The 21,883-nt window shown below is 40.6% G+C and overlaps 1 protein-coding gene across 1 annotated transcript in view; it reads left to right on the top strand.

Annotated features, from left to right (window-relative positions):
- The window catches only part of OBSCN (obscurin, cytoskeletal calmodulin and titin-interacting RhoGEF), a 107,444-nt gene that overhangs the window by 49,330 nt on the left and 36,231 nt on the right, over positions 1–21,883 (top strand). The window contains exons 35-38 of the mRNA XM_078599260.1: positions 17,085–17,351; positions 17,487–17,753; positions 18,262–18,528; positions 19,089–19,355. Coding sequence (XP_078455386.1) covers positions 17,085–17,351; positions 17,487–17,753; positions 18,262–18,528; positions 19,089–19,355 — 1,068 coding nt within the window. The remainder of the gene's footprint in view (positions 1–17,084; positions 17,352–17,486; positions 17,754–18,261; positions 18,529–19,088; positions 19,356–21,883) is intronic.

Here is a 21,883-nt window from a genome sequence, read left to right as displayed (position 1 = left end):
CTCCACTGTACTCCAGCCCAGCGATAAATATGAGATAATGCAGGAAGGAAAAACAGCGAAGCTCATCATTCATGATGTGGAACCTGGAGATGCAGGGAAATATGACTGTGACACTGGAGATGACCACACCTCTGCAGTTCTCAATGTCAAAGGTAAGGTTAAGCGAATGGAGATGTTGAAATTAAAATATCATCCATTTTCATGAATCGTCTTTTGAACGATAACGCATCAGCATTGCATGCGTATAATTAATATATGATTGTATTCGTTTATAAACAATGTATCCATTCATTAATACCCATTCATACTTTTACCCTGTATATAAATTTTTATTCCACTGCAAATGTTTCGAAAATTAAAGAGGTTGCTAGATATTTATTTGGTTTACTTCAACGAAATTATAGACATTTTTTGGAGTGGAACCCCATGGGTATTCCCAGTGACTTTAATTTAGTAGATATTCTTTGTAATCAGGATATTTACAAGATGATATCTGACCTACAGAAGCTCCAGTACTTATTAAAGAACACCTAGAAGATCAGGAAGCTGATGAGTTTGGAATTGCCACTCTTACTTGTCAGCTTTCCAAACCGGCTGTGGAAGTCGCTTGGAAAAAGGACTCCACTGTACTCCAGGCCAGCGATAAATATGAGATAATGCAGGAAGGAAAAACAGCGAAGCTCATCATTCATGATGTGGAACCTGGAGATGCCGGGAAATATGACTGTGACACTGGAGATGACCACACCTCTGCAGTTCTCAATGTCAAAGGTCAGGTTAAGCGAATGGAGATGTTGAAATTAAAATATCATCCATTTTCATGAATCGTCTTTTTGAACAATAACGCATCAGCGTTCCATGCGTATAATTAATATATGATTGTATTCGTTTGTAAACAATGTATCCATCCATTAATACCCATTCATACTTTTATGCTGCATATCAATTTGTATTCTACTGTAAATGTTTGGAAAACCTAAGAGGTTTCTAGATATGATTTTGGTTGACTTCAACGAAATGATATAATTATTTTGGAATGGAACCCCATGGGTATTCCCAGTGACTTTAATTTAGTAGATATTCTTTGTAATCAGGATATTTACAAGGTGATATCTGACCTACAGAAGCTCCAATACTTATTAAAGAACACCTAGAAGATCAGGAAGCTGATGAGTTTGGAAGTGCCACTCTTACTTGTCAGCTTTCCAAACCAGCTGTAGAAGTCGCTTGGAAGAAGGACTCCACTTTACTCCAGGCCAGCGATAAATATGAATTAAAGCAGGAAGGAAAAACAGCGAAGCTCATCATTCATGATGTGGAACCTGGAGATGCAGGGAAATATGACTGTGACACTGGAGATGACCACACCTCTGCAGTTCTCAATGTCAAAGGTAAGGTTAAGCGAATGGAGATGTTGAATTAAAATATCATCCATTTTCATGAATCGTCTTTTTGACGATAACGTATCAGCGTTCCATGCGTATAATTAATATATTATTGTATTCGTTTGTAAACAATGTATCCATTCATTAATGCCCATTCATACTTTTACCCTGTATATTAATTTTAATTCCATGCAAATGTTTAGAAAATTAAAGAGGTTGCTACATATTTATTTGGTTTACTTCAACGAAATTATAGAAATCTTTTGGAGTGGAACCCCATGGGTATTCCCAGTGACTTTAATTTAGTAGATATTCTTTGTAATCAGGATATTTACAAGGTGATATCTGACTTACAGAAGCTCCAGTACTTATTAAAGAACACCTAGAAGATAAGGAAGCTGATGAGTTTGGAAGTGCCACTCTTACTTGTCAGCTTTCCAAACCGGCTGTGGAAGTCGCTTGGAAAAAGGACTCCACTTTACTCCAGCCCAGCGATAAATATGAGATAAAGCAGGAAGGAAAAACAGCGAAGCTCATCATTCATGATGTGGAACCTGGAGATGCAGGGAAATATGACTGTGACACTGGAGATGACCGCACCTCTGCAGTTCTCAATGTCAAAGGTCAGGTGAAGCGAATGGAGATGTTGAAAATAAAATATCATCCATTTTCATGAATCGTCTTTTTGAACAATAACGCATCAGCGTTCCATGCGTATAATTAATATATGATTGTATTCGTTTGTAAACAATGTATCCATCCATTAATACCCATTCATACTTTTACCCTGTATATTAATTTTAATTCCATGCAAATGTTTAGAAAATTAAAGAGGTTGCTAGATATTTATTTGGTTTACTTCAACGAAATTATAGAAATCTTTTGGAGTGGAACCCCATGGGTATTCCCAGTGACTTTAATTTTGTAGATATTCTTTGTAATCAGGATATTTACAAGGTGATATCTGACTTACAGAAGCTCCAGTACTTATTAAAGAACACCTAGAAGATAAGGAAGCTGATGAGTTTGGAAGTGCCACTCTTACTTGTCAGCTTTCCAAACCGGCTGTGGAAGTCGCTTGGAAAAAGGACTCCACTTTACTCCAGCCCAGCGATAAATATGAGATAAAGCAGGAAGGAAAAACAGCGAAGCTCATCATTCATGATGTGGAACCTGGAGATGCAGGGAAATATGACTGTGACACTGGAGATGACCGCACCTCTGCAGTTCTCAATGTCAAAGGTCAGGTGAAGCGAATGGAGATGTTGAAAATAGAAAATCATCCATTTTCATGAATCGTCTTTTTGAACAATAACGCATCAGCGTTCCATGCGTATAATTAATACATGATTGTATTCGTTTGTAAACAATGTATCCATCCATTATTACCCATTCATACTTTTACGCTGGATAATAATTTTAATTCTACTGCAAATGTTTAGAAAACTAGAGAGGTTGCTAGATATTTCTTTGATTTACTTCAACGAAATGATAGAAATCTTTCGGAATGGAACCCCATGGGTATTCCCAGTGACTTTAATTTAGTAGATATTCTTTGTAATCAGGATATTTACAAGGTGATATCTGACCTACAGAAGCTCCAGTACTTATTAAAGAACACCTAGAAGATCAGGAAGCTAATGAGTTTGGAAGTGCCACTCTTACTTGTCAGCTTTCCAAACCGGCTGTGGATGTCGCTTGGAAAAAGGACTCCACTTTACTCCAGCCCAGCGATAAATATGAGATAAAGCAGGAAGGAAAAACAGCGACGCTCATCATTCATGATGTGGAACCTGGAGATGCAGGGAAATATGACTGTGACACTGGAGATGACCACACCTCTGCAGTTCTCAATGTTAAAGGTCAGGTTAAGCGAATGGAGATGTTGAAATTCGAAAATCATCCATTTTCATAAATCGTCTTTTTGAATAATAACGCATCAGCGTTCCATGCGTATAATTAATATATGATTGTATTCGTTTGTAAACAATGTATCCATTCATTAATACCCATTCATACTTTTACCCTGTATATTAATTTTAATTCTACTGCAAATGTTTAGAAAACTAGAGAGGTTGCTAGATATTTTTTTGATTTACTTCAACGAAATGATAGAAATCTTTCGGAATGGAACCCCATGGGTATTCCCAGTTACTTTAATTTAGTAGATATTCTTTGTAATCAGGATGTTTACAAGGTGATATCTGACCTACAGAAGCTCCAGTACTTATTAAAGAACACCTAGAAGATAAGGAAGCTGATGAGTTTGGAAGTGCCACTCTTACTTGTCAGCTTTCCAAACCGGCTGTGGAAGTCGCTTGGAAAAAGGACTCCACCATACTCCAACCCAGCGATAAATATGAGATAAAGCAGGAAGGAAAAATAGCGAAGCTCATCATTCATGATGTGGAACCTGGAGATGCAGGGCAATATGGTTGTGACACTAAAGATGACCACACTTGTGCATTTCTCAAAGTCAAAGGTGAACAAGGCTATCTTTTTGCATCCATATACAAACCACAAATACATGAAGTTTCATCTTGATATAATTAAACAATTTAATTTTCAAATGTATACCAACAGAAGCCCCTGTTAAAATATCAGAAGGCCTGGTGGACCAGGAAGCCGATGAGTTTGGAAGTGCCACTCTTACTTGTCAGCTTTCCAAACCGGCTGTGCAAATCGCTTGGAAAAAGGACTCCACTTTACTCCAGCCCAGCGATAAATATAAGATAAAGCAGGAAGGAAAAACAGCGAAGCTCATCATTCATGATGTGGAACTTGGAGATGCAGGGAAATATGACTTTGACACTGGAGATGACCACACCTCTGCAGTTCTCAATGTCAAAGGTCAGGTTAAGCGAATGGAGATGTTGAAATTAAAATATCATCCATTTTCATGAATCGTCTTTTTGACGATAACGCATCAGCGTTCCATGCGTATAATTAATATATTATTGTATTCGTTTGTAAACAATGTATCCATTCATTAATGCCCATTCATACTTTTACCCTGTATATTAATTTTAATTCCATGCAAATGTTTAGAAAATTAAAGAGGTTGCTAGATATTTATTTGGTTTACTTCAACGAAATGATAGAAATCTTTTGGAATGGAACCCCATGGGTATTCCCAGTGACTTTAATTTAGTAGATATTCTTTGTAATCAGGATATTTACAAGGTGATATCTGACCTACAGAAGCTCCAATACTTATTAAAGAACACCTAGAAGATAAAGAAGCTGATGAGTTTGGAAGTGCCACTCTTACTTGTCAGCTTTCCAAACCGGCTGTGGAAGTCGCTTGGAAAAAGGACTCCACTTTACTCCAACCCAGCGATAAATATGAGATAAAGCAGGAAGGAAAAACAGCGAAGCTCATCATTCATGATGTGGAACCTGGAGATGCAGGGCAATATGGTTGTGACACTAAAGATGACCACACTTGTGCAGTTCTCAAAGTCAAAGGTAAACAAGAATATCTATTTACATCCATATACAAACCACAAATACGTGACGTTTCATCTTGATATAATAAAAAAATGTAATTTTCCAATGTATACCAACAGAAGCCCCTGTTAAAATATCAGAAGGCCTGGTGGACCAGGAAGCCGATGAGTTTGGAAGTGCCACTCTTACTTGTCAGTTTTCCAAACCGGCTGTGGAAGTCGCTTGGAAGAAGGACTCCACTTTACTCCAGCCCAGCGATAAATATGAGATAATGCAGGAAGGAAAAACAGCGAAGCTCATCATTCATGATGTGGAACCTGGAGATGCAGGGAAATATGACTGTGACACTGGAGATGACCACACCTCTGCAGTTCTCAATGTCAAAGGTAAGGTTAAGCGAATGGAGATGTTGAAATTAAAATATCATCCATTTTCATGAATTTTCTTTTGAACGATAACGGATCAGCATTTCATGCGTATAATTAATATATGATGGTATTCGTTTGTAAACAATGTTTCCATCCATTAATACCCATTCATACTTTTACGCTTCATGTAAATTTGTATTCTATGGTAAATGTTTAGAAAACCTAAGAGGTTTCTAGATATGATTTTGGTTGACTTCAACGAAATGATAGAAATATTTTGGAATGGAACCCCATGGGTATTCCCAGTGACTTTAATTTAGTAGATATTATTTGTAATCAGGATATTTACAAGGTAATATCTGACTTACAGAAGCTCCAGTACTTATTAAAGAACACCTAGAAAATCAGGAAGCTGATGAGTTTGGAAGTGCCACTCTTGCCTGTCAGCTTTCCAAACCTGCTGTGAACGTCGCTTGGAAAAAGGACTCCACTGTACTCCAGCCCAGCGATAAATATGAGATAATGCAGGAAGGAAAAACAGCGAAGCTCATCATTCATGATGTGGAACCTGGAGATGCAGGGAAATATGACTGTGACACTGGAGATGACCGCACCTCTGCAGTTCTCGATATCAAAGGTCAGGTTAAGCGAATGGAGATGTTGAAATTAGAAAATCATCCATTTTCATGAATCGTCTTTTTGAACAATAACGCATCAGCGTTCCATGCGTATAATTGATATATGATGGTATTCGTTTGTAAACAATGTTTCCATCCATTAATACCCATTCATACTTTTACGCTTCATGTAAATTTGTATTCTATGGTAAATGTTTAGAAAACCTAAGAGGTTTCTAGATATGATTTTGGTTGACTTCAACGAAATGATAGAAATATTTTGGAATGGAACCCCATGGGTATTCCCAGTGACTTTAATTTAGTAGATATTCTTTGTAATCAGGATATTTACAAGGTGATATCTGACCTACAGAAGCTCCAGTACTTATTAAAGAACACCTAGAAGATCAGGAAGCTGATGAGTTTGGAAGTGCCACTCTTACTTGTCAGCTTTCCAAACCGGCTGTGGATGTCGCTTGGAAGAAGGACTCCACGTTACTCCAGGACAGCGATAAATATGAGATAATGCAGGAAGGAAAAACAGCGAAGCTCATCATTCATGATGTGGAACCTGGAGATGCAGGGCAATATGGTTGTGACACTAAAGATGACCACACTTGTGCAGTTCTCAAAGTCAAAGGTAAACAAGGATATCTATTAACATCCATATACAAACCACAAATACGTGAATTTTCATCTTGATATAATTAAACAATTTAATTTTCAAATGTATACCAACAGAAGCCCCTGTTAAAATATCAGAAGGCCTGGTGGACCAGGAAGCCGATGAGTTTGGAAGTGCCACTCTTACTTGTCAGTTTTCCAAACCGGCTGTGGAAGTCGCTTGGAAAAAGGACTCCACTGTACTCCAGGCCAGCGATAAATATGAGATAATGCAGGAAGGAAAAACAGCGAAGCTCATCATTCATGATGTGCAACCTGGAGATGCAGGGAAATATGACTGTGACACTGGAGATGACCACACTTCTGCAGTTCTCAATGTCAAAGGTAAGGTTAAGCGAATGGAGATGTTGAAATTCGAAAATCATCCATTTTCATGAATCGTCTTTTTGAACAATAACGCATCAGCGTTCCATGCGTATAATTAATATATGATTGTATTCGTTTGTAAACAATGTATCCATCCATTAATACCCATTCATACTTTTACCCTGTATATTAATTTTAATTCCATGCAAATGTTTAGAAAATTAAAGAGCTTGCTAGATATTTATTTGGTTTACTTCAACGAAATTATATAAATCTTTCGGAGTGGAACCCCATGGGTATTCCCAGTGACTTTAATTTAGTAGATATTCTTTGTAATCAGGATATTTACAAGGTGATATCTGACCTACAGAAGCTCCAGTACTTATTAAAGAACACCTAGAAGATCAGGAAGCTGATGAGTTTGGAAGTGCCACTCTTACCTGTCAGCTTTCCAAACCTGCTGTGAACGTCGCTTGGAAAAAGGACTCCACTGTACTCCAGGCCAGCGATAAATATGAGATAATGCAGGAAGGAAAAACAGCGAAGCTCATCATTCATGATGTGCAACCTGGAGATGCAGGGAAATATGACTGTGACACTGGAGATGACCACACTTCTGCAGTTCTCAATGTCAAAGGTAAGGTTAAGCGAATGGAGATGTTGAAATTCGAAAATCATCCATTTTCATGAATCGTCTTTTTGAACAATAACGCATCAGCGTTCCATGCGTATAATTAATATATGATTGTATTCGTTTGTAAACAATGTATCCATCCATTAATACCCATTCATACTTTTACCCTGTATATTAATTTTAATTCCATGCAAATGTTTAGAAAATTAAAGAGCTTGCTAGATATTTATTTGGTTTACTTCAACGAAATTATATAAATCTTTCGGAGTGGAACCCCATGGGTATTCCCAGTGACTTTAATTTAGTAGATATTCTTTGTAATCAGGATATTTACAAGGTGATATCTGACCTACAGAAGCTCCAGTACTTATTAAAGAACACCTAGAAGATCAGGAAGCTGATGAGTTTGGAAGTGCCACTCTTACCTGTCAGCTTTCCAAACCTGCTGTGAACGTCGCTTGGAAAAAGGACTCCACTGTACTCCAGCCCAGCGATAAATATGAGATAATGCAGGAAGGAAAAACAGCGAAGCTCATCATTCATGATGTGGAACCTGGAGATGCAGGGAAATATGACTGTGACACTGGAGATGACCACACCTCTGCAGTTCTCAATGTCAAAGGTAAGGTTAAGCGAATGGAGATGTTGAAATTAAAATATCATCCATTTTCATGAATCGTCTTTTGAACGATAACGCATCAGCATTGCATGCGTATAATTAATATATGATTGTATTCGTTTATAAACAATGTATCCATTCATTAATACCCATTCATACTTTTACCCTGTATATAAATTTTTATTCCACTGCAAATGTTTAGAAAATTAAAGAGGTTGCTAGATATTTATTTGGTTTACTTCAACGAAATTATAGACATTTTTTGGAGTGGAACCCCATGGGTATTCCCAGTGACTTTAATTTAGTAGATATTCTTTGTAATCAGGATATTTACAAGGTGATATCTGACCTACAGAAGCTCCAGTACTTATTAAAGAACACCTAGAAGATCAGGAAGCTGATGAGTTTGGAAGTGCCACTCTTACCTGTCAGCTTTCCAAACCTGCTGTGAACGTCGCTTGGAAAAAGGACTCCACTGTACTCCAGCCCAGCGATAAATATGAGATAATGCAGGAAGGAAAAACAGCGAAGCTCATCATTCATGATGTGCAACCTGGAGATGCAGGGAAATATGACTGTGACACTGGAGATGACCACACCTCTGCAGTTCTCAATGTCAAAGGTAAGGTTAAGCGAATGGAGATGTTGAAATTAAAATATCATCCATTTTCATGAATCGTCTTTTGAACGATAACGCATCAGCATTGCATGCGTATAATTAATATATGATTGTATTCGTTTATAAACAATGTATCCATTCATTAATACCCATTCATACTTTTACCCTGTATATAAATTTTTATTCCACTGCAAATGTTTAGAAAATTAAAGAGGTTGCTAGATATTTATTTGGTTTACTTCAACGAAATTATAGACATTTTTTGGAGTGGAACCCCATGGGTATTCCCAGTGACTTTAATTTAGTAGATATTCTTTGTAATCAGGATATTTACAAGGTGATATCTGACCTACAGAAGCTCCAGTACTTATTAAAGAACACCTAGAAGATCAGGAAGCTGATGAGTTTGGAAGTGCCACTCTTACCTGTCAGCTTTCCAAACCTGCTGTGAACGTCGCTTGGAAAAAGGACTCCACTGTACTCCAGCCCAGCGATAAATATGAGATAATGCAGGAAGGAAAAACAGCGAAGCTCATCATTCATGATGTGGAACCTGGAGATGCAGGGAAATATGACTGTGACACTGGAGATGACCACACCTCTGCAGTTCTCAATGTCAAAGGTAAGGTTAAGCGAATGGAGATGTTGAAATTAAAATATCATCCATTTTCATGAATCGTCTTTTGAACGATAACGCATCAGCATTGCATGCGTATAATTAATATATGATTGTATTCGTTTATAAACAATGTATCCATTCATTAATACCCATTCATACTTTTACCCTGTATATAAATTTTTATTCCACTGCAAATGTTTAGAAAATTAAAGAGGTTGCTAGATATTTATTTGGTTTACTTCAACGAAATTATAGACATTTTTTGGAGTGGAACCCCATGGGTATTCCCAGTGACTTTAATTTAGTAGATATTCTTTGTAATCAGGATATTTACAAGGTGATATCTGACCTACAGAAGCTCCAGTACTTATTAAAGAACACCTAGAAGATCAGGAAGCTGATGAGTTTGGAAGTGCCACTCTTACCTGTCAGCTTTCCAAACCTGCTGTGAACGTCGCTTGGAAAAAGGACTCCACTGTACTCCAGCCCAGCGATAAATATGAGATAATGCAGGAAGGAAAAACAGCGAAGCTCATCATTCATGATGTGGAACCTGGAGATGCAGGGAAATATGGTTGTGACACTGGAGATGACCACACCTCTGCAGTTCTCAATGTCAAAGGTAAGGTTAAGCGAATGGAGATGTTGAAAATAAAATATCATCCGTTTTCATGAATCGTCTTTTTGAACGATAACGCATCAGCGTTCCATGCGTATAATTAATATATGATTGTATTCGTTTGTAAACGATGTATCCATTCATTAATTCCCATTCATACTTTTACGCTGCATATAAATTAGTATTCTTCTGTAAATGTTTAGAAAACCTAAGAGGTTTCTAGATATGATTTGGTTGACTTCAACGAAATGATAGAATTCTTTTGGAATGGAACCCCATGGGTATTCCCAGTGACTTTAATTTAGTAGATATTCTTTGTAATCAGGATATTTACAAGGTGATATCTGACCTACAGAAGCTCCAGTACTTATTAAAGAACACCTAGAAGATCAGGAAGCTGATGAGTTTGGAAGTGCCACTCTTGCCTGCCAGCTTTCCAAACCTGCTGTGAACGTCGCTTGGAAAAAGGACTCCACTGTACTCCAGCCCAGTGATAAATATGAGATAATGCAGGAAGGAAAAACAGCGAAGCTCATCATTCATGATGTGGAACCTGGAGATGCAGGGAAATATGACTGTGACACTGGAGATGACCGCACCTCTGCAGTTCTCGATATCAAAGGTCAGGTTAAGCGAATGGAGTTGTTGAAATTAGAAAATCATCCATTTTCATGAATCGTCTTTTTGAACAATAACGCATCAGCGTTCCATGCGTATAATTGATATATGATGGTATTCGTTTGTAAACAATGTTTCCATCCATTAATACCCATTCATACTTTTACGCTTCATGTAAATTTGTATTCTATGGTAAATGTTTAGAAAACCTAAGAGGTTTCTAGATATGATTTTGGTTGACTTCAACGAAATGATAGAAATATTTTGGAATGGAACCCCATGGGTATTCCCAGTGACTTTAATTTAGTAGATATTCTTTGTAATCAGGATATTTACAAGGTGATATCTGACCTACAGAAGCTCCAGTACTTATTAAAGAACACCTAGAAGATCAGGAAGCTGATGAGTTTGCAAGTGCCACTCTTACTTGTCAGCTTTCCAAACCGGCTGTGGATGTCGCTTGGAAAAAGGACTCCACTGTACTCCAGGCCAGCGATAAATATGAGATAATGCAGGAAGGAAAAACAGCGAAGCTCATCATTCATGATGTGCAACCTGGAGATGCAGGGAAATATGATTGTGACACTGGAGATGACCACACTTCTGCAGTTCTCAATGTCAAAGGTAAGGTTAAGCGAATGGAGATGTTGAAATTCGAAAATCATCCATTTTCATGAATCGTCTTTTTGAACAATAACGCATCAGCGTTCCATGCGTATAATTAATATATGATTGTATTCGTTTGTAAACAATGTATCCATCCATTAATACCCATTCATACTTTTACCCTGTATATTAATTTTAATTCCATGCAAATGTTTAGAAAATTAAAGAGCTTGCTAGATATTTATTTGGTTTACTTCAACGAAATTATATAAATCTTTCGGAGTGGAACCCCATGGGTATTCCCAGTGACTTTAATTTAGTAGATATTCTTTGTAATCAGGATATTTACAAGGTGATATCTGACCTACAGAAGCTCCAGTACTTATTAAAGAACACCTAGAAGATCAGGAAGCTGATGAGTTTGGAAGTGCCACTCTTACCTGTCAGCTTTCCAAACCTGCTGTGAACGTCGCTTGGAAAAAGGACTCCACTGTACTCCAGCCCAGCGATAAATATGAGATAATGCAGGAAGGAAAAACAGCGAAGCTCATCATTCATGATGTGGAACCTGGAGATGCAGGGAAATATGACTGTGACACTGGAGATGACCACACTTCTGCAGTTCTCAATGTCAAAGGTCAGGTTAAGCGAATGGAGATGTTGAAATTAAAATATCATCCATTTTCATGAATCGTCTTTTGAACGATAACGCATCAGCATTGCATGCGTATAATTAATATATGATTGTATTCGTTTATAAACAATGTATCCATTCATTAATACCCATTCATACTTTTACCCTGTATATAAATTTTTATTCCACTGCAAATGTTTAGAAAATTAAAGAGGTTGCTAGATATTTATTTGGTTTACTTCAACGAAATTATAGACATTTTTTGGAGTGGAACCCCATGGGTATTCCCAGTGACTTTAATTTAGTAGATATTCTTTGTAATCAGGATATTTACAAGGTGATATCTGACCTACAGAAGCTCCAGTACTTATTAAAGAACACCTAGAAGATCAGGAAGCTGATGAGTTTGGAAGTGCCACTCTTACCTGTCAGCTTTCCAAACCTGCTGTGAACGTCGCTTGGAAAAAGGACTCCACTGTACTCCAGGCCAGCGATAAATATGAGATAATGCAGGAAGGAAAAACAGCGAAGCTCATCATTCATGATGTGGAACCTGGAGATGCAGGGAAATATGACTGTGACACTGGAGATGACCACACTTCTGCAGTTCTCAATGTCAAAGGTAAGGTTAAGCGAATGGAGATGTTGAAATTCGAAAATCATCCATTTTCATGAATCGTCTTTTTGAACAATAACGCATCAGCGTTCCATGCGTATAATTAATATATGATTGTATTCGTTTGTAAACAATGTATCCATCCATTAATACCCATTCATACTTTTACCCTGTATATTAATTTTAATTCCATGCAAATGTTTAGAAAATTAAAGAGCTTGCTAGATATTTATTTGGTTTACTTCAACAAAATTATATAAATCTTTCGGAGTGGAACCCCATGGGTATTCCCAGTGACTTTAATTTAGTAGATATTCTTTGTAATCAGGATATTTACAAGGTGATATCTGACCTACAGAAGCTCCAGTACTTATTAAAGAACACCTAGAAGATCAGGAAGCTGATGAGTTTGGAAGTGCCACTCTTACCTGTCAGCTTTCCAAACCTGCTGTGAACGTCGCTTGGAAAAAGGACTCCACTGTACTCCAGCCCAGCGAAAAATATGAGATAATGCAGGAAGGAAAAACAGCGAAGCTCATCATTCATGATGTGGAACCTGGAGATGCAGGGAAATATGACTGTGACACTGGAGATGACCACACCTCTGCAGTTCTCAATGTCAAAGGTAAGGTTAAGCGAATGGAGATGTTGAAATTAAAATATCATCCATTTTCATGAATTTTCTTTTGAACGATAACGCATCAGCATTTCATGCGTATAATTAATATATGATGGTATTCGTTTGTAAACAATGTTTCCATCCATTAATACCCATTCATACTGTTACGCTTCATGTAAATTTGTATTCTATGGTAAATGTTTAGAAAACCTAAGAGGTTTCTAGATATGATTTTGGTTGACTTCAACGAAATGATAGAAATATTTTGGAATGGAACCCCATGGGTATTCCCAGTGACTTTAATTTAGTAGATATTCTTTGTAATCAGGATATTTACAAGGTGATATCTGACCTACAGAAGCTCCAGTACTTATTAAAGAACACCTAGAAGATCAGGAAGCTGATGAGTTTGCAAGTGCCACTCTTACTTGTCAGCTTTCCAAACCGGCTGTGGATGTCGCTTGGAAAAAGGACTCCACTGTACTCCAGGCCAGCGATAAATATGAGATAATGCAGGAAGGAAAAACAGCGAAGCTCATCATTCATGATGTGCAACCTGGAGATGCAGGGAAATATGATTGTGACACTGGAGATGACCACACTTCTGCAGTTCTCAATGTCAAAGGTAAGGTTAAGCGAATGGAGATGTTGAAATTCGAAAATCATCCATTTTCATGAATCGTCTTTTTGAACAATAACGCATCAGCGTTCCATGCGTATAATTAATATATGATTGTATTCGTTTGTAAACAATGTATCCATCCATTAATACCCATTCATACTTTTACCCTGTATATTAATTTTAATTCCATGCAAATGTTTAGAAAATTAAAGAGCTTGCTAGATATTTATTTGGTTTACTTCAACGAAATTATATAAATCTTTCGGAGTGGAACCCCATGGGTATTCCCAGTGACTTTAATTTAGTAGATATTCTTTGTAATCAGGATATTTACAAGGTGATATCTGACCTACAGAAGCTCCAGTACTTATTAAAGAACACCTAGAAGATCAGGAAGCTGATGAGTTTGGAAGTGCCACTCTTACCTGTCAGCTTTCCAAACCTGCTGTGAACGTCGCTTGGAAAAAGGACTCCACTGTACTCCAGCCCAGCGATAAATATGAGATAATGCAGGAAGGAAAAACAGCGAAGCTCATCATTCATGATGTGGAACCTGGAGATGCAGGGAAATATGACTGTGACACTGGAGATGACCACACCTCTGCAGTTCTCAATGTCAAAGGTAAGGTTAAGCGAATGGAGATGTTGAAATTAAAATATCATCCATTTTCATGAATCGTCTTTTGAACGATAACGCATCAGCATTGCATGCGTATAATTAATATATGATTGTATTCGTTTATAAACAATGTATCCATTCATTAATACCCATTCATACTTTTACCCTGTATATAAATTTTTATTCCACTGCAAATGTTTAGAAAATTAAAGAGGTTGCTAGATATTTATTTGGTTTACTTCAACGAAATTATAGACATTTTTTGGAGTGGAACCCCATGGGTATTCCCAGTGACTTTAATTTAGTAGATATTCTTTGTAATCAGGATATTTACAAGGTGATATCTGACCTACAGAAGCTCCAGTACTTATTAAAGAACACCTAGAAGATCAGGAAGCTGATGAGTTTGGAAGTGCCACTCTTACCTGTCAGCTTTCCAAACCTGCTGTGAACGTCGCTTGGAAAAAGGACTCCACTGTACTCCAGGCCAGCGATAAATATGAGATAATGCAGGAAGGAAAAACAGCGAAGCTCATCATTCATGATGTGGAACCTGGAGATGCAGGGAAATATGACTGTGACACTGGAGATGACCACACTTCTGCAGTTCTCAATGTCAAAGGTAAGGTTAAGCGAATGGAGATGTTGAAATTCGAAAATCATCCATTTTCATGAATCGTCTTTTTGAACAATAACGCATCAGCGTTCCATGCGTATAATTAATATATGATTGTATTCGTTTGTAAACAATGTATCCATCCATTAATACCCATTCATACTTTTACCCTGTATATTAATTTTAATTCCATGCAAATGTTTAGAAAATTAAAGAGCTTGCTAGATATTTATTTGGTTTACTTCAACAAAATTATATAAATCTTTCGGAGTGGAACCCCATGGGTATTCCCAGTGACTTTAATTTAGTAGATATTCTTTGTAATCAGGATATTTACAAGGTGATATCTGACCTACAGAAGCTCCAGTACTTATTAAAGAACACCTAGAAGATCAGGAAGCTGATGAGTTTGGAAGTGCCACTCTTACCTGTCAGCTTTCCAAACCTGCTGTGAACGTCGCTTGGAAAAAGGACTCCACTGTACTCCAGCCCAGCGAAAAATATGAGATAATGCAGGAAGGAAAAACAGCGAAGCTCATCATTCATGATGTGCAACCTGGAGATGCAGGGAAATATGACTGTGACACTGGAGATGACCACACTTCTGCAGTTCTCAATGTCAAAGGTAATACAAATAAATATTATTGATCTGCAATTTTTCATTTCATAATGTAGCTCCTAGCAGTGAATATGTTTTTAATTTAACGGAGGCGGACGCCACCTGCAATCATAAACGAGGTCGTCTACCTCAGCAGACGTCAAGTTCACTCTGCTGCTGCTCCTGCTGCTACGGTGGCGAGATGTTCCCTCCCTCGCCTTCTATACAGGATTTAGTTCCCGACCCTGACTCCTGTATAGTTGGAGTTTGCATGTCTCTATCTCCCTCGTCGTTATCCCGTGGATTTTTCTCTGGGTCCTCCAGTTTTCCCCTCCTCATTTACAAACAAGCGGCTTGTTTTATTTTGCTGCTATAATAAATTTATACGTGACAAGCCGTTTCATTGAAGCCATTCTTTTTGGCCAGGTCACTTCTGAAAAATTATTTTATAGCTCAGTGGACATTACCTGGTAATATAAAAACTAACTTAGTTTTATAATTGGTTCTTTACCCTTCTATCTGGCAACAAAACTGACACCTTTTTACAAGGAGTCATGTTTGCATAGACCGCAATACCTGCAGTCATAATACAAACAAAAGAACATAACTCTGATAATGTGCACTGTCCTTGAAGTTGATTGGTCCACACCCGAGACAGCTTTCCTTAGAGCCTAGTCTCATATGGGTTGGACCAGATGACGCCAAAAGGCGCACAACTCAAGGACAATGCACCATCAGAGTATGAGAGCTCGGTGCGCCTTTTGGCGTCATCTGGTCCAACCCATATGAGACTAGGCTCTAAGGAAAGCTGTCTCGGGTGTGGACCAATCAACTTCAAGGATAGTGCACATTATCAGAGTTATGTTCTTTTGTTTGTATTATGACTGCAGGTATTGCGGTCTATGCAAACATGACTCCTTGTAAAAAGGTGTCAGTTTTGTTGCCAGATAGAAGGGTAAAGAACCAATTATCATATTTTTACTGGCAAATGAGGTTCCCATAGTGTAACTTAGTTTTAGTTTAGAAGTCACGTCGACGGAAATTGGCGCCAAAATACCCCTTGCCAGGCGATTGGCTGGTGGTCGAGCCGGACTGATGACGTCATCCACATCAATGGCTGCCATGTCGCCCGTGTCGCCGAAACGGCTTCGAATTCGCTTTTCTCGCTACGCATTTTCGTAGAGAACGAAAATCGTTGTCCGCTTACATTTACGAAAATTTATACGAGGCGCTTGAGATTATTATTACTCTATAAGTATTTAATTGCACTTTTCACGACTTAAGACACTTTGATTATTCACGGGGCGTTGGTGTTCATTAAAATGTAACATTGCATATTTTTCGTACAACATATGCAAGATCCTCATCCACTAATCAGTAAACTTTAAACACAGAAACCTAATTATGATGCGTGACTAACTGCAGAATACAGTATATTCTTTCCTTGAATTAAAAAAAAACTTGCTTGGGTGACCATCATAGTTGGCAGAGTCCCAGTCTAAATGTGATATTTAGAGCATTGGCTCAGGACTTCCAACGTGGCATCAACCTTGGCTTGAGTGTTGGGGGCACTTTGAAATGGTTCCTGACTTACACTGATGACATCCTTGCTGCAGAGGCACCAGTTCTGATCCGAGAGGCACTGCGTGACCAAGAGGCTTTGGAATTCGAGAACCTCACTCTCAGCTGTCGACTTTCCAAGCCAAATGCTACCTTGGCTTGGCAAATGGGATCCAGCATCCTGCGGCCTGGCGAGAAGTACAGTTTGATCCAAGAGGGTGACGTTGCCAAGCTCACAATATACAACCTGCAGATGAGCGACGCGGGCGATTACGAATGCGACACTGGGGATGACAGAACCATCGCTACGATTACCGTAAAAGGTACTCGGATTATCCATTTCATTTATTTTCATCTCAAGGAAGTTGAATGTTCGTGGCATCACTTATCAATTCAAAGCTGCTTGTGACGATGACGAGAAAATTGATTCACTTTGAGATGGCCTCTGTGGTTTGCAGAAGCCCCAGTGCTGATTCGCGATGGTTTAAAGGACCAGGAGGTCAACGAATGTGAGAGCGCCATCCTCACGTGCCAGCTTTCCAAAACGCCAAAGGAATTGGTGTGGGAGAAGGACTGCACTGTCCTGCGACCCGGTGATAAGTATGAGATGGGGCAGGAAGGAAACGTGGCAATGCTCATTGTCCACGACGTACAGATGGAAGACGCGGGGGAGTACCGGTGTGACACGGGCGACGAGAACACATCCGCGTCCCTGACTGTCAAAGGTAATGAGCGGTCTTATTTCGACTCATTCCACTCAATTCATTGAATTTAATTGATGGAGATTTAAGTAAATGTTGAAACATTTAATCATCAGGTATTCATATTCTTTGTTCTTTCGGTAAAGTCACGTAGATAGAAAATAAAATAAATAAAAACCCACGACGTTTCGATCGCAACACAAGCGGTCTTCATCAGGCGGAGAGAAAAAATAATAATATGAATTCCTGCAGTCACGAAAGTTTTAAGTCATTATCAGGTATTTTGGGTTTGTTAATATTTTCACAAATTGACGGTTTTGCTCCAAATATATTTCGGCACTTTTCTCGTCCTGGCAACGTGTGTTTAACATTCATTCCAGAACTCCTGTAGAAATATACTTTTTTCTGTATTCTCTTATCTGTAAAATGAATTAAATTATTCTTAACCATTATATCCAACGCACAAAGGGACTGCGTAGTATTTATTTAACATCGGTTAAGATATTGTGTGTTCTCTTTGCAATCTTCACAGAAGCACCGGTGCTCATCAGTGAACCTCCGAGGGATGAAGAAGCCGAGGAGTTTGGCAGCGCTGAGCTCAGCTGTCGGCTTTCCAAACCAGCTCGCGAGGTCGCCTGGCGGAAGGGATCTGTGGTGCTGCAGCCCGGAGAGAAGTACGAGATGGAGTACGCGGGGGCTGTTGCGAAGCTGATTGTTCACGACCTGCAAGTTGAAGATGCTGGGAACTATGAATGTGACACGGGGGATGACTGCGCAAGTGCTACATTGAATGTGAAAGGTATTTGTTTTTTTTCATGTGTAAACAGTACAGTGGCGGCAGAGCGGCGGGACATTTGTTAGCTAACTGCGCTGCGAAGTCGGCGACTTGAGTTGGATTCCCAGGCAGAGTTATCAACAGCAGCAAAGTGATATTTGATCGTGGTTCCACCCTTCACCAGCTCTGACTCACCAGCGTGGAGAAGTATGCTCGAAGAAAACCTAATGTGGTTTGGCAGTGTTATAAACAAAGAATATAGTGTATATTCAATATGTAGATGCTTATATTATAGACTATTGAATTGGTGCATCCTGGCCATTTTCACATATTTAATTCTTGACAAAGTGAAGTGGTAAGTAAATATGCTTTACAGTGTTTAATGTGAGAATAAGAATGGGCACTTGATTCATATTGTGGCCCAGAACATGACGATTTATAGAAAGTCTCGAGTGGGGATAATAATTTCATGCAAGGTGATAACTGGCTACTTTGATCCGTGATTGCATACGGGAGAGCATAATGCAGTTCCACGTCAAAACCCCTCCTGACCAATCCACTCCATCTTCCTCCTGTGGCCACAGAGAAGCCCGCGGTGTTCACCAAGGGTCTGGAGGAGGTGAGCGTGGAGGAGAGGGGCGATGCCGTGCTGCTGTGCGAGCTGTCCAAAGAGGGCGCCCCCGTCAGCTGGCTGAAGGACGGCCGGGCCCTGGGCCCCGACGGGAGGCACGAGATGAGCCAGGAGGGACGCACGGCCCGGCTCGTCCTGCACAGCCTGAGCCTGCAGGACAGCGGCCGCTACTCGTGCGCCACCGGCCACGACGTCACCGCCGCCACGCTCACCGTCACCGGTGATTGTCCGTGTGTTTGTGTACAGCTCATTGTGGAGGCCAGTGAGGTTGGCGATGGATGGCAATATAGGATCTAGATTGAAAACGATTAAATCTCGATTGAAAATTCATGTCTTTAGAAAAGCTTTTTGCCTTTAGTTTATTGTCCTTCCCCCGCACCTCCAATTAGTACGGTTGGCGACATCCATTGCAAAATAAGTTCAACATACATAGAATGTGTGAGCATAATAGTACAATACAAGAATAAGTTAATTTAATTTAGTTTGGTGGCGCCCTACAGGCTAATCTCTCACAATAAAAAGGCCACTGCCCCAGCCCCTGTGGTTGGACCATCTCTAACTCCACCCATCTCAGGCCTATATAAGACCTGGTCTCGGCAGCTTTTTCTCTCTCTCACCTGAAGACGATTGCTTGTGTTGCGATTGAAACGTCGTGATATTTTTTTATTATTTTTCTATCTACGTGGCTTTACCAAAAGACCCATAGAATATAAATTTAGTTCACTTAGATTTGTTACACGTGTAGTAGGTTCAAATTAGGTGCACACACACGCAGCTTGGAGGCAACACTATTTATTAAACGGTAAGTAATATAACACTGTACATAAGGTGGTGACCACCTTCCTCAACTCACTAACACTCTGGAACACGACACAGACTGGACCAGGCAGGCAACGGCCTGCCTGGCCCAGGACGACGACTCAGGACTTGACGACCGATGATGTCTTCACTTTGGAGTACAGTACAACAGCCGCCTCGCTCCGCGTTCACACCACGCTTATATTTGGTTTGGCGTGGCTGGCTCCGCCCCGGCGTGGCTGGCTCTCTTCAGGCCACGCCTCCCTTCCCAGGACACGCCTCACTTCCCCCACCTCTGGGAGGGTCCGGATCCCTCCACCACGCGACCCCCCAGGCACCCCCTTGGGGCCCCCAGCCTTCGTACGGGCCGACACAGTAGTGACCTTTCTCTGTCACTACATCACCCCCCCCTGTATAAACACACAGCCGTCCCCGGCTGTAACACAACTGTGAAACATCGAAAAAGGTGTGCCTCCGAACCAACAACATCAATAAATGACCGGCGACCGATAAGAAATACAATCACGTAATATATACAGAATCGACGAGGGTAAAAGGGAACCGCATAGAAAACGGGGAATTAACAACAATTATACATGAAAACTGGCTAACCCACTTACGCTCCAGCACAGCCCCCCCCACCCGTTAGAATCACGCATGCAATGACAGTCACCCATTAGCACCCCCCGCCTTTCCGACGTGGCGTCACAACCAGTAGCACGCGTCGGCCATATCGGGGGGGGAATTTCCATGTTACCACCCCACCGCCTTTCCGACGCGGCGTCACAACCAGTAGCACACGTCGGCCATATCGGGGGGGGAATTTCCATGTTACCACCCCACCGCCTTTCCGACGCGGCGTCACAACCAGTAGCACACGTCGGCCATATCGGGGGGGGAATTTCCATGTTACCACCCCACCGCCTTTCCGACGCGGCGTCACAACCAGCAGCACGCGTCGGCCATATCGGTGGGATTTTAACCCAGTCTCTCTCCAAGACTCGCATCGCAGCATATAGCTGTACCGACCAAGCCGAGACGACCCATCGTTCACTCACTGCACAACATGCACCCTAACAACTGAGGGATACAGTCTCAACGTAACAGGACAACTCCACCTGAACCTTACGAATCTCCAGCCCACTGTTTCAACGCACCTCGGAGTGTCTCACTCTCCAGGCCGTCAGGTCAAGCCATCAGACACAGCATGATGGGACCACACTCTCTGAGCCATGTGAGCGCACAGCCCACTTGGCTAGACAAGCCACGGAGTGTCTCGATCTCCGGGCTGTCAGGTCAAGCTGTCAGACAGCATGACGGGACCACACTCTCTGAGCCATGTGAGCGCACAGCCCACTAGGCTAGACAAGCCACGGAGTGTCTCGATCTCCGGGCTGTCAGGTCAAGCCGTCAGCCATTGCATGACGGGACCACACTCTCAGAGCCATGTGAGCGCACAGCCCACTAGGCTAGACATACCACGGAGTGTTTCAATCTCCGGGCTGTCAGGTCAAGCCGTCAGCCATTGCATGACGGGACCACACTCTCCGAGCCCTGTGAGCGCACAGCCCACTAGGCTAGACATGCCACGGGAGTGTTTCAATCTCCGGGCTGTCAGGTGAAGCCGTCAGCCATTGCATGACGGGACCACACTCTCCGAGCCATGTGAGCGCACAGCCCACTAGGCTAGACATGCCACGGAGTGTTTCAATCTCCGGGCTGTCAGGTCAAGACGTCAGCCATTGCATGACGGGACCACAACGTTCATGTTAGACACGCAACACTCACTGGGCCATCCTGGTCAGGACCTGCGCCCCAAGATAGGTGATAGCCAGCAGCACAATTCCAAATCCCTGGCCGCATGTCACCATCACAATTTAACACCATCACAACACATACAATTTGAATTATGATCCCCCACAGAACTGATCCAATGCCGAACAGGTACGC

Source organism: Lampetra planeri, chromosome 1 (assembly GCF_965212315.1).
Source record: "Lampetra planeri chromosome 1, kcLamPlan1.2.h2, whole genome shotgun sequence".
Taxonomy (NCBI): domain Eukaryota; kingdom Metazoa; phylum Chordata; class Hyperoartia; order Petromyzontiformes; family Petromyzontidae; genus Lampetra; species Lampetra planeri.
Note: the sequence above shows the minus strand (reverse complement) of the source record. Positions and strands in the feature narration are given on the sequence as shown.